Source organism: Chiloscyllium punctatum, chromosome 18 (genome assembly GCF_047496795.1).
Source record: "Chiloscyllium punctatum isolate Juve2018m chromosome 18, sChiPun1.3, whole genome shotgun sequence".
Classification (NCBI taxonomy): Eukaryota; Metazoa; Chordata; class Chondrichthyes; order Orectolobiformes; family Hemiscylliidae; genus Chiloscyllium; species Chiloscyllium punctatum.
In genome coordinates, this window is record NC_092756.1 from 100,754,376 (window position 1) to 100,771,394 (window position 17,019).

Genomic DNA, 17,019 nt, shown 5'->3' on the forward strand with positions numbered 1-17,019 from the left:
TGCTTGTACTGTGATCCTCTGTGTATCTCATCTATGGCGTTGCCCAAATGTTTGTACAGTGTTTCTCCCACAATCAGGTATTACTGAGATCATCTCCTGCAGTACGCAATAACTAGGCAGATGAGAAATATTTAATCAGGAATGTGATGGCAAGATCAAAATGGAGTGAGAAGCTGCATCAAGTAAGAGCAGTAAACTCTTCAGTACGTTTCTCCAAAACTTAGGATGTGGAAGCCAGGCACTAGCACACAGCCTAGACTCCCACAGCGATAAAGCACAGAGGCCATTCAGCCCATAATGTCAGTTCTGAAACCAGCCAGAATAGCTTTTTTGCCGCTTGCTATGGTGTTTTATATCAGCTTGAGAAAAGGCTGCATTTTGCCATTTATTTAATCCTGTCCTCTACAGATTCTCAAATCCACTCCTGGTCACTGCTGTCTCAAAAACAATTGAAGCATTTTCTGCTGTTCAAAAAGATCATAGTGGCCAGCCAGTAGTGAAATTGTTTCCAGTCTCAGGTCAAAGCTTTCATGCACCTCACTCTCATAGTGACTGCTCAGAGGTTGATGAGGTAACAATGATTACTCTGTGGCCCAGACCTAGCATCACGGGAATGTTCCCCAATCCTCATCTTTTAAAGGCTGACCACAAGAAGCAGAATCAGATCTAAAAGTTGAACTTCTAAATTGGAGAAAGGCTCATTTTGACCGTATTAGGCAAGAACTTTCAAAAGCTGACTGGGGGAAAATGGGAAGCCTTCAGAAATGAGATAACGAGAATCCAGAGAAAGTATATTCCTGTCGGGGTGAAAGGGAAGGCTAGTAGGTATAGGGAATGCTGGATGACTAAAGAAATTAAGGGTTTAGTTAAGAAAAAGACAGATGCATATGTCAGGTACAGACAGGATAGATCGAGTGAATCCTTAGAAGCGTATAAAGGCAGTGGGTGTATAGTTATGAGGGAAATCAGGAGGGTAAAATGGGGACATGAGATAGCTTTGGCAAATAGAATTAAGGAGAATCCAAAGGGTTTTTACAAATATATTAAGGACAAAAGGGTAACTAGGGAGAGAATAGGGCCCCTCAAAGATCAGCAAGGCAGCCTTTGTGTGGAGCCGCAGAAAATGGGGGAGACACTAAATGAATATTTTGCATCAGTATTTACTGTGGAAAAGGATATGGAAGATATAGACTGTAGGGAAATAGATGGTGACATCTTGCAAAATGTCCAGATTACAGAGGAGGAAGTGCTGGATGTCTTGAAACGGTTAAAGGTGCATAAATCCCCAGGATCTGATAAGGTGTACCCGAGAACTCTGTGGGAAGTTAGAGAAGTGATTGCTGGGCCTCTTGCTGAGATATTTGTATCATCGATAGTCACAGGTGAGGTACTGGAAGACTGGAGGTTGGCAAACGTGGTGCGACTGTTTAAGAAGGGTGGTAAGGACAAGCCAGGGAATTATAGACCAGTGAGCCTGACCTCAGTGGTGGGCAAGTTGTTGGAGGGAATCCTGAGGGACACGATGTACATGTATTTGGAAAGGCAAGGACTGATTCGGGATAGTCAACATGGCTTTGTGTGTGGGAAATCATGTCTCACAAACTTGGTTGAGTTTTTTGAAGAAGTAACAAAGAAGATTGATGAGGACAGAGCAGTAGATGTGATCTATATGGACTTCAGTAAGGCATTCGACAAGGTTCCCCATGGGAGATTGATTAGCAAGGTTAGATCTCATAGATTACAGGGGGAACTGGGTATATGAATAGGAAGGGTTTGGAGGGATATGGGCTGGGTGCAGACAGATGGAATTAGGTTGGGTTGGGATATCTGGTCAGCATGGACAGGTTGGAGCGAAGGGTCTGTTTCGTGCTGTACATCTCTATGACTCTAAATGTCTTCAACCGAATCCAACCAAATCAGCGTGAACTACAATCCTCAACTAAACCTCCTTCATCCGAACCACACTGTGATTAACCCAGCTCCAGATATGGGGTAAGTGAGAATGGGAGAGGGGTGCAGGATGGGTGAAGGGTGGTGGTGGGGGATGGGAAGGAGGAGACGACAGGTATTACAGAGGAGGGAGGGAGTAAGGGATGGGGGGGTGTAGTGGGAATGGGAGTGGCTTGGGAGGGGGAAGTGGGCACATGGAATGGGGAGATAGAATATGAGGAAATGGGTGGATAAGGGAAATGGGGAGAAGTGATGGTGGGGGTTGGGTGAAAGATTAGAGGGGGGGAGAGGAGGATAAGAGTGGGAAAGTGTGCAAGGTGGACAAGAGGGATAGTGGGGATGGGAGAGGAGAGGAATCGAGACTGGGTGAGAGGAGAATGGAGAAATGGGGAGAGTGAGAGGGGATGGAGTATGGGGGATAGGAAGGGGAGAGTGGAAGGGAAGGGAGTGTGGGGGATGGGAAAGTGGGGGAGAATGACATCACCAAGCTCCTACCAACCATCACCAAAACCATTGACAACTTTAGGGTGAAAATGTGCCTGGCTAACCGAAATGTTTCTCAAAAGCAGTTTACAGGTTCATTAATTTATTAACCCCACTCAGTGTTTAGTCTAATCTGCTCTTAAACTCTCCACCTTCCCTGCTTTCCCCCCAGTCCAACAGTTTATCGTCTCGAGATGATGCTGTTAGTGGAGACCAGCTGATTGTAATGGTCCATTAGCCTCACCTTCTGTTACAATCAGGAGGAAGATGATTCAGATACAAAACCATCCACCTCTCCAATGACCCATGACCTCAGCAATAGGTTCCTGATTGTGCTGTTTGGTACCTGTCGCTTCTCATCAACCCACTGCAGAATAATAATCAGGTTGTGATAAGCCGGTGAATTTGTGTCATGTTTCAACATTGTCCAATGGCCCAGGGCCAATCTGTCCCAGAAACAATCCAATAATAGGGACAACACGGGGCAGGGATAGGTTAGGATGGGGATTGTGTGGGTGGTCCGTGAAGGGGGTAGGTTTGTGGGTGGGGTATTGTGTGGGTGGGGGTGGTGGGTGGAGTATTGTGCGGGTGGAGCATTGTGTGGGTGAGGGGGTGGGTGGGGGATTGTGTGGGTGGAGTATTGTGTGGGTGGAGTATTGTGTGGGTGAGGTGGTGGATGGGGGATTGTGTGGGTGAGGGGGTGGGTGGGATTGTGTGGGTGAGGGGGTGGGTGAGGGATTGTGTGGGTGGAGTATTGTGTGGATGAGGTGGTGGATGGGGGACTGTGTGTGTGAGGGATTGTGTGGGTGGGGTATTGTGTGGGTGAGGTGGTGGATGGGGGAATTGTGTGTGTGAGGGATTGTGTGGGTGGGGTATTGTGTGGGTGAGGTGGTGGATGGGGGATTGTGTGGGGGTGGGGGTGGGTGGGGATTGTGTGGGTGAGGGATTGTGTGGGTGGGGTGGTGTGGGTGTGGGGATTGTGTGGGTGGGTGATTGTGTGTGTGGGGTATTGTGTGGGTGAGGTGGTGGATGGGGGATTGTGTGGGTGAGGGGGTGGGTGGGATTGTGTGGGTGAGGGGGTGGGTGAGGGATTGTGTGGGTGGAGTATTGTGTGGATGAGGTGGTGGATGGGGGATTGTGTGGGTGAGGGATTGTGTGGGTGGGGTATTGTGTGGGTGAGGTGGTGGATGGGGGATTGTGTGGGGGTGGGGGTGGGTGGGGATTGTGTGGGTGAGGGATTGTGTGGGTGGGATGGTGTGGGTGTGGGGATTGGATTGTGTGGGTGGGTGATTGTGTGTGTGGGGTATTGTGTGGGCGAGGTGGTGGATGGGGGATTGTGTGGGTGAGGGGGTGGGTGGGGATTGTGTGGGTGAGGGATTGTGTGGTTGAGGGGATTGTGTGGGTGGGGTGGTGTGGGTGAGGGGATTGTGTGGGTGGGGATTGTGTGGGTGAGGGGATTGTGTGGGTGGGGTGGTATGGGTGAGGGGATTGTGTGGGTGGGTGATTGTGTGTGTGAGGGTGGTGTGTGGAGTATTGTGTGGGTGGAACATTGTGTGGGTGAGGGCGTGGGTGGGGAATTATGTGGGTGAGGGATTGTGTAGGTGGGGTATTGTGTGGGTGAGGGGGTGGGTGGGGGATTGTGTGGGTGGGGTGGTGGATGGGGGATTGTGTGGGTGAGGGGGTGGGTGGGGTATTATGTCGGTGAGGGATTGTATGGGTGGGTGGGGATTGTGTGGATGAGGGATTGTGTGGGTGGGGTATTGTGTGGGTGGGGTGTGGGTGGGGGATTGTGTGGGTGAGTGGTGTGTGGGTGGGGATTGTGTGGGTGGAGGACTGCGTGGTTGAGGAGATTGTGTGGGTGGGGTGGGTGAGGGGATTGTGTGGGTGGGGTGGTGTGGGTGGGATATTGTGGGGGTGGGGGTGGTGGGTGGAGTATTGTGTGAGTGGGGTATTGTGTGGGTGGGATATTGTGGGGGTGGGGGTGGTGGGTGGAGTATTGTGTGAGTGGGGGATTGTGTGGGTGGGTCATGGGTGGAGTATTGTGTGGGTGGAGCATTGTGTGGGTGAAGGGGATGGGTGGGGATTGTGTGGGTGGGGTGGTGTGGTGGGTGCGGGATTGTGGGGGTGAGGGCGTGGGTGGGGAATTATGTGGGTGAGGGATTGTGTGGGTGGGGTTTTGTGTGGGTGAGGTTGTGGATGGGGGATTGTGTGGGTGGGTGAGGATTGTGTGGGTGAGGGGGTGGGTGGGGATTGTGTGGGTGAGGGATTGTGTGGGTGGGGTATTGTGTGGGTGGGGTTGTGGATGGGGGATTGTGTGGGTGAGGGGGTGGGGTGAGGATTGTGTGGGTGAGGGATTGTGTGGGTGGGGTATTGTGTGGGTGAGGGGTGCGTGGGTGGGGATTGTGTGGGTGGAGGATTGTGTGGTTGAGGGGATTGTGTGGGTGGGGTGGTGTGGGTGTGGGGATTGTGGGGGTGGGGTATTGGGTTGGTCAGAGGCTCAGGACGTAGTCTCAGGGAGTAACAGTGGGTCAGTTGCATTATTGTAGGTCCTTCGCTCTGTTCCAGATTTCGGGAACAGCCTCTGTCCCTGTGTTTGATATCTCAGCCAGTTCCTGGAGGGTGGTGCCCTGACACTGGTTCAGGTTAAATTGATTGTGAGGCCTCAGGGAGTTGGGTCCTCACACCCTCCACCAGATGGGCCCAGACTAAACATCAAATCCCTGAGCACGGGACATAATTCCTTTTTACAAAAATCCAATTAACTGAGGGATGTAAATGGCGGCAGAAACTGTGCAACATGTCACAAGAAAAACAACTCGGACACAAGGACTCAGAGAGAGGGACTCCTGTAGCTGTTTCAATTCCTGAACTTGGATTTTAAACTCATCCAACATTTCATACATGTGATGTCTTGATGGAGCAGGATGCGATTCCCCAGGACTGAGGTGATCTTCTTTAACTTCATTAGAATATTAAGTTATTCAATATAAAATCATTTAAAACTTTCACAACTACCAGCTCTCACCAATCAACTGTTGGCCTAGAGTGGATATCTGAATTTTAAGGTTAAGTGAAATTAAACTAGGATGAATTGAGTCTTAAACCTCCTTAAAAAGGTACCAATTTTAGAATTGTACAAACTGAAATACCTAGAACATGGAACAGTACAGGCCATTCGGCCCTCTATGATGCGCCAAACTTTGCAACCAATCTGAAGCTTGTCTATCCTACACTATTCCATATGTTCATCCAATGATCATTCAAATGCCCTTCAAATTGATGAGTCTATTACTGTTCCACACCCCTACTACTCTCTGAGTAAAGAGACTATCTCTGACATCTGTCCTATATCTATCACCCCTCATTTTGAAGCTATGTCCCCTCGTGTTAGCCATCACCATCCGAGGAAAAAGGCTCTCCCTGTCCACCCTATCTAACCCTCTGATTATCTTATATGTCTCTATTAAGTCACCTCTCAACCTTCCTCTCTCTAATGAAAACAGCCTCGAGTCCCTCAGCCTTTCCTCATAAGACCTTCCCTCCATTCCAGGCAACATCCTAATAAATCTCCTCTGCCCCCTTTCCAAAGCTTCCACATCCTTCCAATAATTTGGTGACCAAAACTGTACATAATACTCCAAGTGCAGCCGCACCAGAGTTTTGTACAGGTACAGCATGACCTTGTGGCTTTGAAATTCAATCTCTCTGCCAATAAAAGCTAACACACCATATGCCTTCTTACCAGCCCTGTCAACCTGGGTGGCAACTTTCAGGGATCTATGTACATGGACACCGAGATCTCTCTGCTCATCTACACTACCAAGAATCTTACCATTAGCCCAGGACTCTTTATTCCTGTTGCTCCTCCCAAAGTGAATTACCTCACACTTTTCCACATTAAACTCCATTTGCCACCTCTCAGCCCAGCTCTGCAGCTTATCTATGTCCCTCTGTAACCTGCAACATCCTTCAGCACTATCCACAACTCCACCAATCTTAGTGTCATCCACGTATGTGCTAACCCATCCTTCTACACTGACATCCAGATCATTTATAAAAATGATAAACAGCAGTGGCCCCAAAACAGATCCTTGCGGTCCACCACGAGTAACTGAACTCCAGGATGAACATTTCCCATCAGCCACCACCCTCTGTCTTTTTTCAGCTAGCCAATTTCTGATCCAAATCACTAAATTACCCTCAATCCCATGCGTCCGTATTTTCAGCAATAGCCTACTATGGGGAACCTTATCAAACGCTTTACTGAAATCCATAGACACCACATCAACCACTTTACCCTCATCCACCTGTTTGGTCACCTTCTCAAAGAACGCAATAAAGTTTGTGAGGCATGACCTACCCTTCACAAAACCGTGTTGACTATCTTTAATCAATTTATTCCTCTCTAGATGATTAAAAATCCTATCTCTTATAATCCCTTCCAACATTTTACCCACAACCGAAGTATGGCCTACTATAATTACCAGGGTTGTCTCTACTCCCCTTCTTGAACAAGGGACGACATTTACTTTCATCCAGTCTTCTGACATTATTCCCGTAGACAATGAAGACATAAAGATCAAAGCCAAAGGCTCTGCAATCTCCTCCCTGGCTTCCCAGAGAATCCTCGGATAAATCCCATCCGGCCCAAGGGACCTATCTATTTTCACACTTTCCAGTAATGCTTTCTAGCATTACATTTAGCACTTCCCCTATCTCCTCGGACTCTGCGCACAACTTCCCACGACTGTCCTTGATTGGCCCTAATCTTACTCTAGTCATTCTTTTAGTCCTGACATACCTATAGAAAGCTTTAGGGTTTTTCTTTGATCCTATCTGCCAACAACTTCTCATGTCCCCTCCTGGCTCCTCTTAGCTCCCCCTTTAGGTCTATTAGACAAACTACAATAAACTACACGTCTGTGTCACTTGTGCAGCAGGACCTGCCACAATATGAAGAACTCCCACGGGCTTTTTCGAAGACTGCTTTCAATTGGCGGGGTATTGACCTGTAAAACAAACTGATAGAAACCTCGCTGCTACCATCCCCAAAATAATCGGAACACCTGCACTGCCAGTGCATTAATGAGTCAGGAATTTACTTTAAATATTGTGTGTGAAGTTATTTACAGAGAGGTCCATGGCCTGGGGCAGATGCCCATGACAGTGGTGCCCAGGACAGGGGCAGGGAGAACAAGGTGGTGATTCTGATGCTCACACTCGCTGTAGTCAGGACTGGGCACTGACATTTTCCTTCTTCAGCTTTTTCTGTTCTCGGTGTTTCTTCTCTTCCTCCTCACCTTTTCTCATCCACAGAATGATCTCAGCTCTTCTTTGCTCCTCTGAGCGTTTTGGCATCAGGTTGGCTGTATCTTTCAGTCTCGTCCTTTTTGTTAGAGTCTGCTCTTTGAAACATTTCTTGTCTTGTAAAGGTGGACTCTTCCCTTTCTTTGAATTCTTCCGGCCATCCTTCTCTTTCCGCCTCTCCTTTCCCTGTTTCAGAGTTTCCTGAGGAAGGTTCTGGGTGTTGGACACTGAGTGACAATCTGCCCCAGTCACTCCTGCCTCTTCCTGCCTCTGACCAGAGGGTAAGATGTCCTCTTGTGTCAAATTCTCAGGCTCTGTTCAGAGACACAAATAATTAGATGCACAAACTATTTTTCACATTATTCTACACAAAGCTTACATTCTGATGGAGTAAAATATCTAAAACAATTCAAATGAGTTATTATTAAACAGAAATTGGTGCTGAGAACGTTCGTGTGACACTCTGAGAGATCATTCGGGAAATGGGAGGTGGTTTAAGAAATCGCAATGAGGGAGGGGAGGGGAAGGAAGGGGAGGGGAATAGAGGGGAGGGAGACGGAAAGGGAGGGGGGATGGAGGGGAAGTGGGGGAAGAGGGAAGGGGAAGACAGGGAAAGGGAGGGGAAGGAAGGGGAAAGGAAGAGGGAGAAGAGAGGGGAAGGGTTGGGAAAGGAAGGGGAGGGGAGGGGAGATGAAAGACCGAACAGCAATCTAGGTTTGTTCAATAGATCATTTCAGTTGCATGACACTGTGATCTTTTGTTATAAATTCTGCGTCTTATGATCTTGCTCCATGGTTACCTCTTGATGAAGGAGCAGTGCTCTGAAAGCTAGAGCTTCCAAATAAACCTGTGTGATTTTTAGCTTTGTCCACCCCAGTCCAACACCAAGACCCCTACATCAGGGATGAACAAAGTCATGGTTGAAGTTTTCTGCAGCAGATGAGCTGAGACAAACAAGATGCTCAACAGAGTGGAGTGAGGGAGGTGGAGCGGCCGAAACATAATCAGGAGCTCAAACATGAAACAGAGATTGTCAACTGTCTGCTTATTCTTCAGAATTTTGTGACTGTTGTTATGGACTAGGCCAGATCCCTCAAAACCTCTGTCAGCAGGTAGCCCAGACCGTAACTTTGGTATTTGTTTCGCAAGGTGTAGTGAATATTCCTGGTGAGAATTAGCTGGGCCAACTGCCAAGTTTTAAACAAACAAAGTTTATTTACAAAATTATGGAATGAAACACAAAAAACAGAAAATAGAATACCGATAACTTATCCCATCCAAACCCGACATAACGATGCTATTCCAGAAACACACACATCCCTGATCACAAACAGTAAAACACAGCACAGGCCATTTGCAGTTCGAAATCAGAAGGGCAGGAGGAGAGAGAGTACCCTGCCTTTCTTTATACACACAGCGACTGAACTGAACCAAAACACCTCACTGCCAGGACTGGCCACTCCCCTTTCATTATACAAGTTATTTCTACGCCATGAAAGCCTTTGGCCTGAGGTATCCTCTGTTTAGTGGGAAACAAAAAGGGCCCCAATAAACTATTTCATCTCTGCACCACCTCAGCCGCTTGGAGTCTGGGCTGTTTTATGGCACCTCTGAAAAAATCAAGGACACAGTAACTTGAGAAAAAGGACCAGCTGTGTGACACTGGGCCAGCATTTATTGCCTGTCCCTAGTTGCCCCCTTAAGAAGGTGGAGGGGAGCTGCCTTCTTGAACAGCTGCAGTCCATTGCTACGGCTAGACCCACAGTATCCTCAGGGAGGGAATTCCAGGATTTTGATCCAGCGATACTGAAGGGACAGCAATATATTTCCAGTCAGGATGGTGAGTGGCTTGGAGGGGAACTTGCAGCAGGTGGTGTTCCCATGTATCTGCTGCCCTTGTCCTTCTCAATGGACGCGGCTGGGGTTTGGAAGGTGCTGTCTGAGGATCTTTGGTGAATTTCTGCAGAGCATCTTGTAGATGGTACACACTGCAAGATGTGCATTGGTGATGGAGGGAGTGGATGTGGTGCCAATCAAGCACAGGCTGCATTGTCCTGGATGGTGTTGAGCTTCTTGAGTGTTGTTGGAGCTGCACCGATCCAGGGCAAGTGGGGAGTATTCCCTCACACTCCTAACCTGTGCCTTGTAGATGGTGGACAGGCTTTGGGGAGTCAGGAGGTAAGTTATTTGCTGCAGCCTCTGACCTGCTCTGGAAGCCATAGCATTTAAATGGTTAATCCCTTCATTTCTGATTAATAGTAATCCTCTATTTTGGGATTTGGAGATTGTGTCGGGAGTTGGTGACGCTTGGACCCAGAATCAGAAATGAACTCAGTTTCTCGTTTGGAGGCAGCTTTGCTTCACCATTTTTTAAAAATAAATTGATGGTGATTTGAGAAAAGGAGTGGGATTTCAGTAAAAGATGCTTTCTGAAGGTCCCAGTCCGAATTAATTGAGAGTGTGATTCCCATCAGGATTTCTTCAATTCTCCAATTTAAACAGGAAATCATTTTATCAGTAGCAACACAATCAGAAAACATAGAAACAGAAGATGTTAAATGTACAGAGGCAAGGGTTACCTTCTAAGTAGAAGACTCTGGAATCGATACAGGTGGTGAAGGGTGGCCTGGTATCTGTTGGGGAGTATTGACAGGTTACTGTGACGGGGAGCTGCGACAATGATCCTCGGCTGCAAATCAATCCCTCCTCTTCCAGAAGGCAAGTTCCAAACATAACAATATTGAAAATAATTAACAGTGCAAATAAATATATCATACAACAGATGTTAAATGACTTTAATACTGACAAATCCATTCCCAGTTTTGCGTTAACAGTTAAGCTCTTAAATCTAACAGGTCAAAACACTCATCTGAGCTGAGCTGGGAAAATGGAAAATGCACAATGAGTGAGCACAATAGCTGACAAAAATGATGATAAAATTGAACAACAGCAAATTTCAGTCGGTTTGGGGCTCCAGGGAGAAATGGGAGCTTATTTATGTTTACTTTACACTGCAATCACTCCTGGGGAGTTAGAGATTCATTTCCTGACTGTCACCACCCCACCCTCCCCATCCCCACCAAATGGAACCAGGGGATGGATTGTGTCCTGCTCAAGTCATTGAGTCAAGGCTCACTCATTGTTAAGTAGGTTAGGTTTATTTTCATTAGAAAAAAGGAGATTGAGGGGGGGACCTGATTGAGGTTTACAAAATCATGAAGGGTATAGACAGGGTGGATAGAGACAAGCTTTTTCCCAGGGTGAGGGATTCAGTAACGAGAGGTCACTCTTTCAAAGTGAGAGGTGGAAAGTTTAAGGGGGATACACGCGGCAAGTACTTCACACAGAGGGTGGTAGGTGCCTGGAACGCGTTGCCAGCAGAGATAGCAGAGGCAGGCAGGGTAGATTCATTTAAGATGCATCTAGACAGATGCATGACTAGGTGGGGAGCAGAGGGATACAGATCCTTAGGAATTGGGCGACAGATTTAGACAGTGGATTTGGATCGGCTCAGGCTTGGAGGGCCAAAGGGCCTGTTCCTGGGCTGTACATTTTCATTGTTCTTTGTTCTATTCCCCAACCCCCCCCCTTTCCTTTTCAATCTCTCCTGTCTGTCTGTCTGTCTAGCTGCCACACCCTCTATGTCAGCTGTTTCTTTGTTCCCCCGACTGTCCTCCTCCTGCTCCTATTTCTGATAACCTTTGGTATTTCTGCAGGATGGGAAAGATGGTCTTTGTTGTACTTCCCTGGACAAGGTGAAGTGAGCTCACCCTCACTGCCTTCCCACAAACTCTTCTCCGTCAAAACATTCAGAAAGTTTCCTCCTTTGGGATCCTTCTTCCAATCTCCACATTCCCATTCGTCTCTCTCCGGAGAACCTGTCTCTCTCTGTGATCCTTTCTGAATATGGGAATAAAGAATCCTTTCCATTTATTTTACAAACCATTCTGTACGATTCTGCATCGATATTCTTATGGACTATTTACATCTCCTTTCTAAACAATTTCACTAGCTGTTCAGCAACTTCAGAAATTGCTGGTGAATCTCCACAGGTCAGGCAGCATTGTTGGAGAGAGAAACAGTTAATGACTGATCCAGTGACTCTTCTTCAGAAAGGAAGTATTTTTGGATGTCTGGAGTTGGGAAAGGCACTAAAGAAATGCAAACCTTTCTTAAGGCCACACACACTGACATAGCCAGAAACAGAATCGTAACTCAGTGATTAGCTGTTAGAATAACTCAGTAAAGGTTTCAAAAACAGACATTGCTGAAAACATGAAGAGTTATACCCAAAACATTGACTTCTCCATCTCCTGATGCTGCCTGGCCTGCCATGTTCTTCCAGCCTCCTGCCTGTCTACTTTGGATTCCAGCATCTGCAGGTTTTTTTTGTCTCGAAGAAACTAATCAGGTCTGGCAGCGGCTATAGAAAGATGGTAGAATTAACGTTTCAGGTCACTGAGACCCAAAACATTGACTCTGTTTCTCTGTGCACAGATGCTGCCAGACCCATTGCGCTTCTCCAGCAATTTCTGTTTTTGTTTCTGTTTTCCAGAATTTTTAGTTATGTAAAGGTAATAATTCCCCAGAAATGTCCTCATAGAGTCGTATAGCATGGAAACAGCCCCTTCGGTCCAGCCATTCCATGCTGAACATAATCCCAAACTGACCTAGTCCCACCTGCCTGCTCCTAGGGAGAGTCAGAGACACAGATCCACTTCCCCACCCACCCCAATCACAGATTGAAAGGAGGAGTTTTGGCTGGTCATTTCAGTCTGAACTTTGACTTAAACTCCCTCTCACTCTATCCAGGAATATAGGAACAGGCCAGTCAGCTCCTCAGGGCTGTCCCATCATTCCATCAAGACTGATCTGGGGCCTATACTTGCCTTTGGCCCATATTCTTTAATACCTTTGCTAAACAAAAGATTATCAAGCTCAGTTTTAAAATGAACAACCGATCCAGCATCCACTGCTGCTTGTGGGAGGGAGTTCCAAACCCTTTCCAACATTGTGTGTAAGCAAGTTTTCCAAACATCTCTCTTGGTGCTAATTCTCAGGTTATGCCCCCTTTTTGTATGCCCCCTTGTCTTTTCCTGTTAATGCTCCCCAGATACACTACACCCTCCTCCCACACTGCCCAGGAAGTGTGTGGTAAAGTGATGAAAGGATTACTGAAGTCTTCAGGTGGGTGTTGGATCTTCGGAGTTCAGCCAGCTCCCGGCCTGGACAGTGTTTGCGATGTGCCTCCTCCTGGAGCAGGTGAACAATCTTCACCCACTGCTGAAAGACTTCCTGCTCACAGTCCGGCTGCACGTACAGCTGCAGGTAAAAGCTGCGCCCACTGGCCAAGGTCACTTTTAACCTGTGCTTCTGTTTGTGAAATACGGAAAGTTTCACCAGCTTCAGAGGGAGGAGGCTGTTGGTAAACAATGTAAGAAGTTACTGTCATTTATTACTGGAAGGCTAAACACCGCATTCTCTAATCTCTAGCTATTGTAAACTGCTCTGGAAATTAACTTCTCCCTGCCAGTTCTGTCAGTCAGGGTGAGAGGAGCAACACTGAAGAAACACCATCAGCTCCTAGCTCCATCTACAACACAACACCATCCCAGCGTGGGACACGGTCCATTAGCAGTCCCCCAGTGGTGTCAGATTATGTCCCTTTTGTGGTTTCACCCTCAGCTGATGGGCCATAGCCGGTTAGAGACACAGTTCATCATTATTTTCTGAAGGCAGCTCAGGCTGGTCACTCAGAAAAGCTGAAAGAGCCCAATGCTGTCCAAATTGTCCAAACGAACCTACATCCAGAACCTCAACCTGAGCTACAAATCTTCTCAAAACTCGCTGTTCTGAATAAATTCTCACCCCTTCAGCTCCAGGCGGTGTTCTGGAGTAAAGTCAGTATCTGAGGGTGATGGTTGCGATTGAGCAGTTTCCGAACACCAGGAATTCATTGGGGATGGGGCCGAAGACCATGGAAGAACCACTGAGCTCTTTCCAAACAGAGGATCCGAGGACAAGTAGGAATCCTGGCTGCTTAGCTCCTGGGTAGCTGGCTGTTCGCTGGGTCTAGCTAAGAGCATCACATCAGGGAGCTGGAGATCAGAGTTAGTAGATGTCAGTCCAATGGTCACAATGGACACTTGGTTGTGAATGTTGATTACTTGACCTTTTTTTGTGATCTGTCAAACAGAGAAAGCTGCAGGTGAGTGAGTGTAGGACACTAACATTCACTAACAGTCTCTCAGCCTCCAAGTCACAGAGGAACACAGACTCTGGGTTCAATGTAATCCACTCTGACAATGGCTGCTCTCTTTGTCCCACATCATTTGCCTTTGTAAGTGGGAGTGTTTCAGTCAATATCGTCAATGCAGACCCTTCCCAGGTGAGGGGGGAAAGTCAAATCAACAGAAATTGAGAAAAAGATGAAAGTCAGAAACAACCTCTAACTCCAACAGAAAAATCACAAGATGAAGTGACAGCAGCAAAAGGAAAGGGAAAAGAGAATGTTAAAAAAATATTTTCTAATCAACTTGCTCAGGGATGCTATGACCCACCTCTGGAGCAGGTGAGAATCAAATCCAGGTTGCCTAGCTCAGAGGTAGGGACACTATGACGGCACCACATACTTGGTTGATGTGAGGGAGAATGTGAGCAATTGAATACTGACTTAGAAAAACAGAAGGAAGAAACTGGAGCCAATTGATGGGCAGTTTTCATGCAGCAAGGAGTCACTGTTTTGACTTGTTCAGAATTGATTGACTTGGTGGGGGGTGAATATTTCTGAATGTTAAAACATTTGCATTTGTTGCCTTCTGTAGAGATTTGATTCACACAATTTTAAAATCAGGGTATATAGTGGCTGAGAACATTATTATGTAACTTTGAGGAAGCGGGAGGAATTAGCATCCCTACAGTGAGAAAGCAGACCATTTGGCCCATCAAGTCCACACTGATCCTCCAAACAGCATCCCACCCAGACTCACTGTCTACACTGTAACCCCGCATTTCCCATGGCTAATCCACCTAACCTGCACATCTTTGAACTATGGGAGGAAACCAGGGGGGAACCCCACAGAGACACAGGGAGAATGTGCAAACACCAGACGCACAGTGACCCGAGGGTGGAGTTGAACCCAGGTCCCTGGTGCTGGGAGACAGCAGTGCTAACCACCTGGTGCCCCCAAGTTGCCATTGATGTCATACAGATGGGCATTTGAAAGTCACATGGTCGATGAATTGATCAATTTAATGGAGATGACACAAAAGGAAATAACTTGCGGAAGGACAATGATGAAAAGACAGAGCCTCCACAGTTGAGGGATTTGCTGAAAACGCAGCCGGTTAATTTGGCAGATTCCACCACATCAACCCATTCTGGAGCCAAGGAACAAATTCAGCCCCAGGTTCAAATATATCGAAGGGAAAGAGAACACAGAAATAGCACATGGTGACATGAACAGCCCGGGAATAACGAGTGTGACGATAATTTGAATATTTAACCTTACTTGTATGAAGTCACTCTCAAAGACTGGAGCTTTCTTAAAGAGCAGGTATTCACCATTGTAGAGATATTTCTGCAGATGTCCTGTCAGTGAGTCTGGCATTACTCCGGCCTGATCTCCCAGCGGGGTGTGGTCAATATAGGACCGCCTGGAATCCATGCAGAAACACCTGTAGAATACTCTACTGTTCAGTGTTCAACTCCACACAGGGCTGTCAAACAACAATTCAACCTTCCTCTGACTAATATTCACAAAATGTCTCACTGTTTTCTACATCTGAAACAGGTAACCTTGCATTTTATTCATTCAAGAGATGTGAGCATCACTGGCTGGAACTAGCATTTACTGGCTGTCCCTAGCTGCCCCCTTGAGAAGGTGGGGTGAGCTGCCCTCTTGACCCGCTGCAGTCCATCTGCTGTGGGTTGACTCATAATGCCCTCAGGGAGGGAATTCCAGGATTGGGACCCAGCGACAGTGAAGGAACGGCGATATATTTCCAAGTCAGGAGGGTGATGGGCTCAGAGGGGAACTTGCAAGGGGTGATGTTCCCATGTATCTGCTGCCCTTGTCCTTCGAGATGGAAGTGGTCATGGGTTTGAAAGGTGCTGTCTGAGAACCTTTGGTGAATTTCTGTAGTGCATCTTGTAGATAGTTCACACTGCTGCTGCTGAGTATAAGTGTTGGAGGGAGTGGATGTCTATGGATGTGGTGCCAATCAATCGTGGGCTGCTTTGTCCTGGATGGTGTCAAGCTTCTTGAGTGTTGTTGGAGCTGCCCCCATCCAGGCAAGTGGGGAGTATTCCATCATATTCCTGACTTGTGCCTCAGAGATGGTGGAGAGGCTTTGGGGAGTCAGGAGGTGAGTGACACGCCTCTGTATTCCTAGCCTCTGACCTGCTCTCATAGACACTGTTTATGTGGCAGGTCAAATTGAGTTTTGGGTCAATGGTAACCCCTAGGGTCTTGATAGTGGGGGGGGAGGGGCGGGGTGGGGGTGGGGGAGGGGTGTGTGCCAAGATACATTAAAAGTAACACTGAATATCAAGGAGTGGTGGTTAGATGGTCTCTTATTGGAGATGGTCATTGCCAGGCATTTGTGTGGGTTACTGTTACTTACCACTTGTCAGCCCAAGCCTGGATATTACCCAGATCTTACTGCATTTGGACACTAACTACCTCAGTATCTGAGTAGGCAAACATTGAATATAGAACATTTTATCGTAGTACAGGCCCTTCAGAACTCGATGTTGCGCCAACCCGTGGAACCAATCTGAAGCCCATCTAACCTACACTATGCAGGAGAATCGACGTTTCGGGCATGAGCCTTCCTGAAGAAGGGCTTATGCCTGAAATGTTGATTCTCCTGTTCCTTGGATGCTGCCTGACCTGCTGCACTTTTCCAGCAACACATTTTTTAGCTCTGATCTCCAGCATCTGCAGTCCTCACTTTCTCCTAACCTACACTATTCCATTTTCATCCATATGTTTCTCCAATGACTATTTAAATGCCCTTAAAGTTGTAATCCCTATTACTATCTGAGTAAAGAACCTGGGTGATATCTGTCCTTTATCTATCACCCTTCAATTTAAAGCTATGTCCCCTTGTGCTAGCCATCACGATCCAAGGAAAAAGGCTCTCCCTGTCCACCCTACCTAACACTCTGATTATCTGATATGTCTCTATTAAGTCACCTCTCAGCCTTCCTCTCTCTAATGAAAACAGCCTCAAGTCCCTCAGCCTTTCCTCATACAACCGTCCCTCCATACCGAG

General features: G+C 47.2%; 1 protein-coding gene across 1 annotated transcript in view; it reads right to left on the reverse strand.

The window, feature by feature from the left end:
• Nucleotides 1-7,531: 7,531 nt before the first annotated feature.
• The window catches only part of LOC140489130 (uncharacterized), a 15,311-nt gene continuing 5,823 nt past the window's right edge, over nucleotides 7,532-17,019 (reverse strand). The window contains exons 5-10 of the mRNA XM_072588364.1: nucleotides 15,252-15,417; nucleotides 13,609-13,925; nucleotides 12,916-13,159; nucleotides 11,511-11,640; nucleotides 10,320-10,448; nucleotides 7,532-8,054 (exon numbers count right to left, since the gene is read on the reverse strand). Coding sequence (XP_072444465.1) covers nucleotides 7,663-8,054; nucleotides 10,320-10,448; nucleotides 11,511-11,640; nucleotides 12,916-13,159; nucleotides 13,609-13,925; nucleotides 15,252-15,417 — 1,378 coding nt within the window. The 3' untranslated portion in view covers nucleotides 7,532-7,662. The remainder of the gene's footprint in view (nucleotides 8,055-10,319; nucleotides 10,449-11,510; nucleotides 11,641-12,915; nucleotides 13,160-13,608; nucleotides 13,926-15,251; nucleotides 15,418-17,019) is intronic.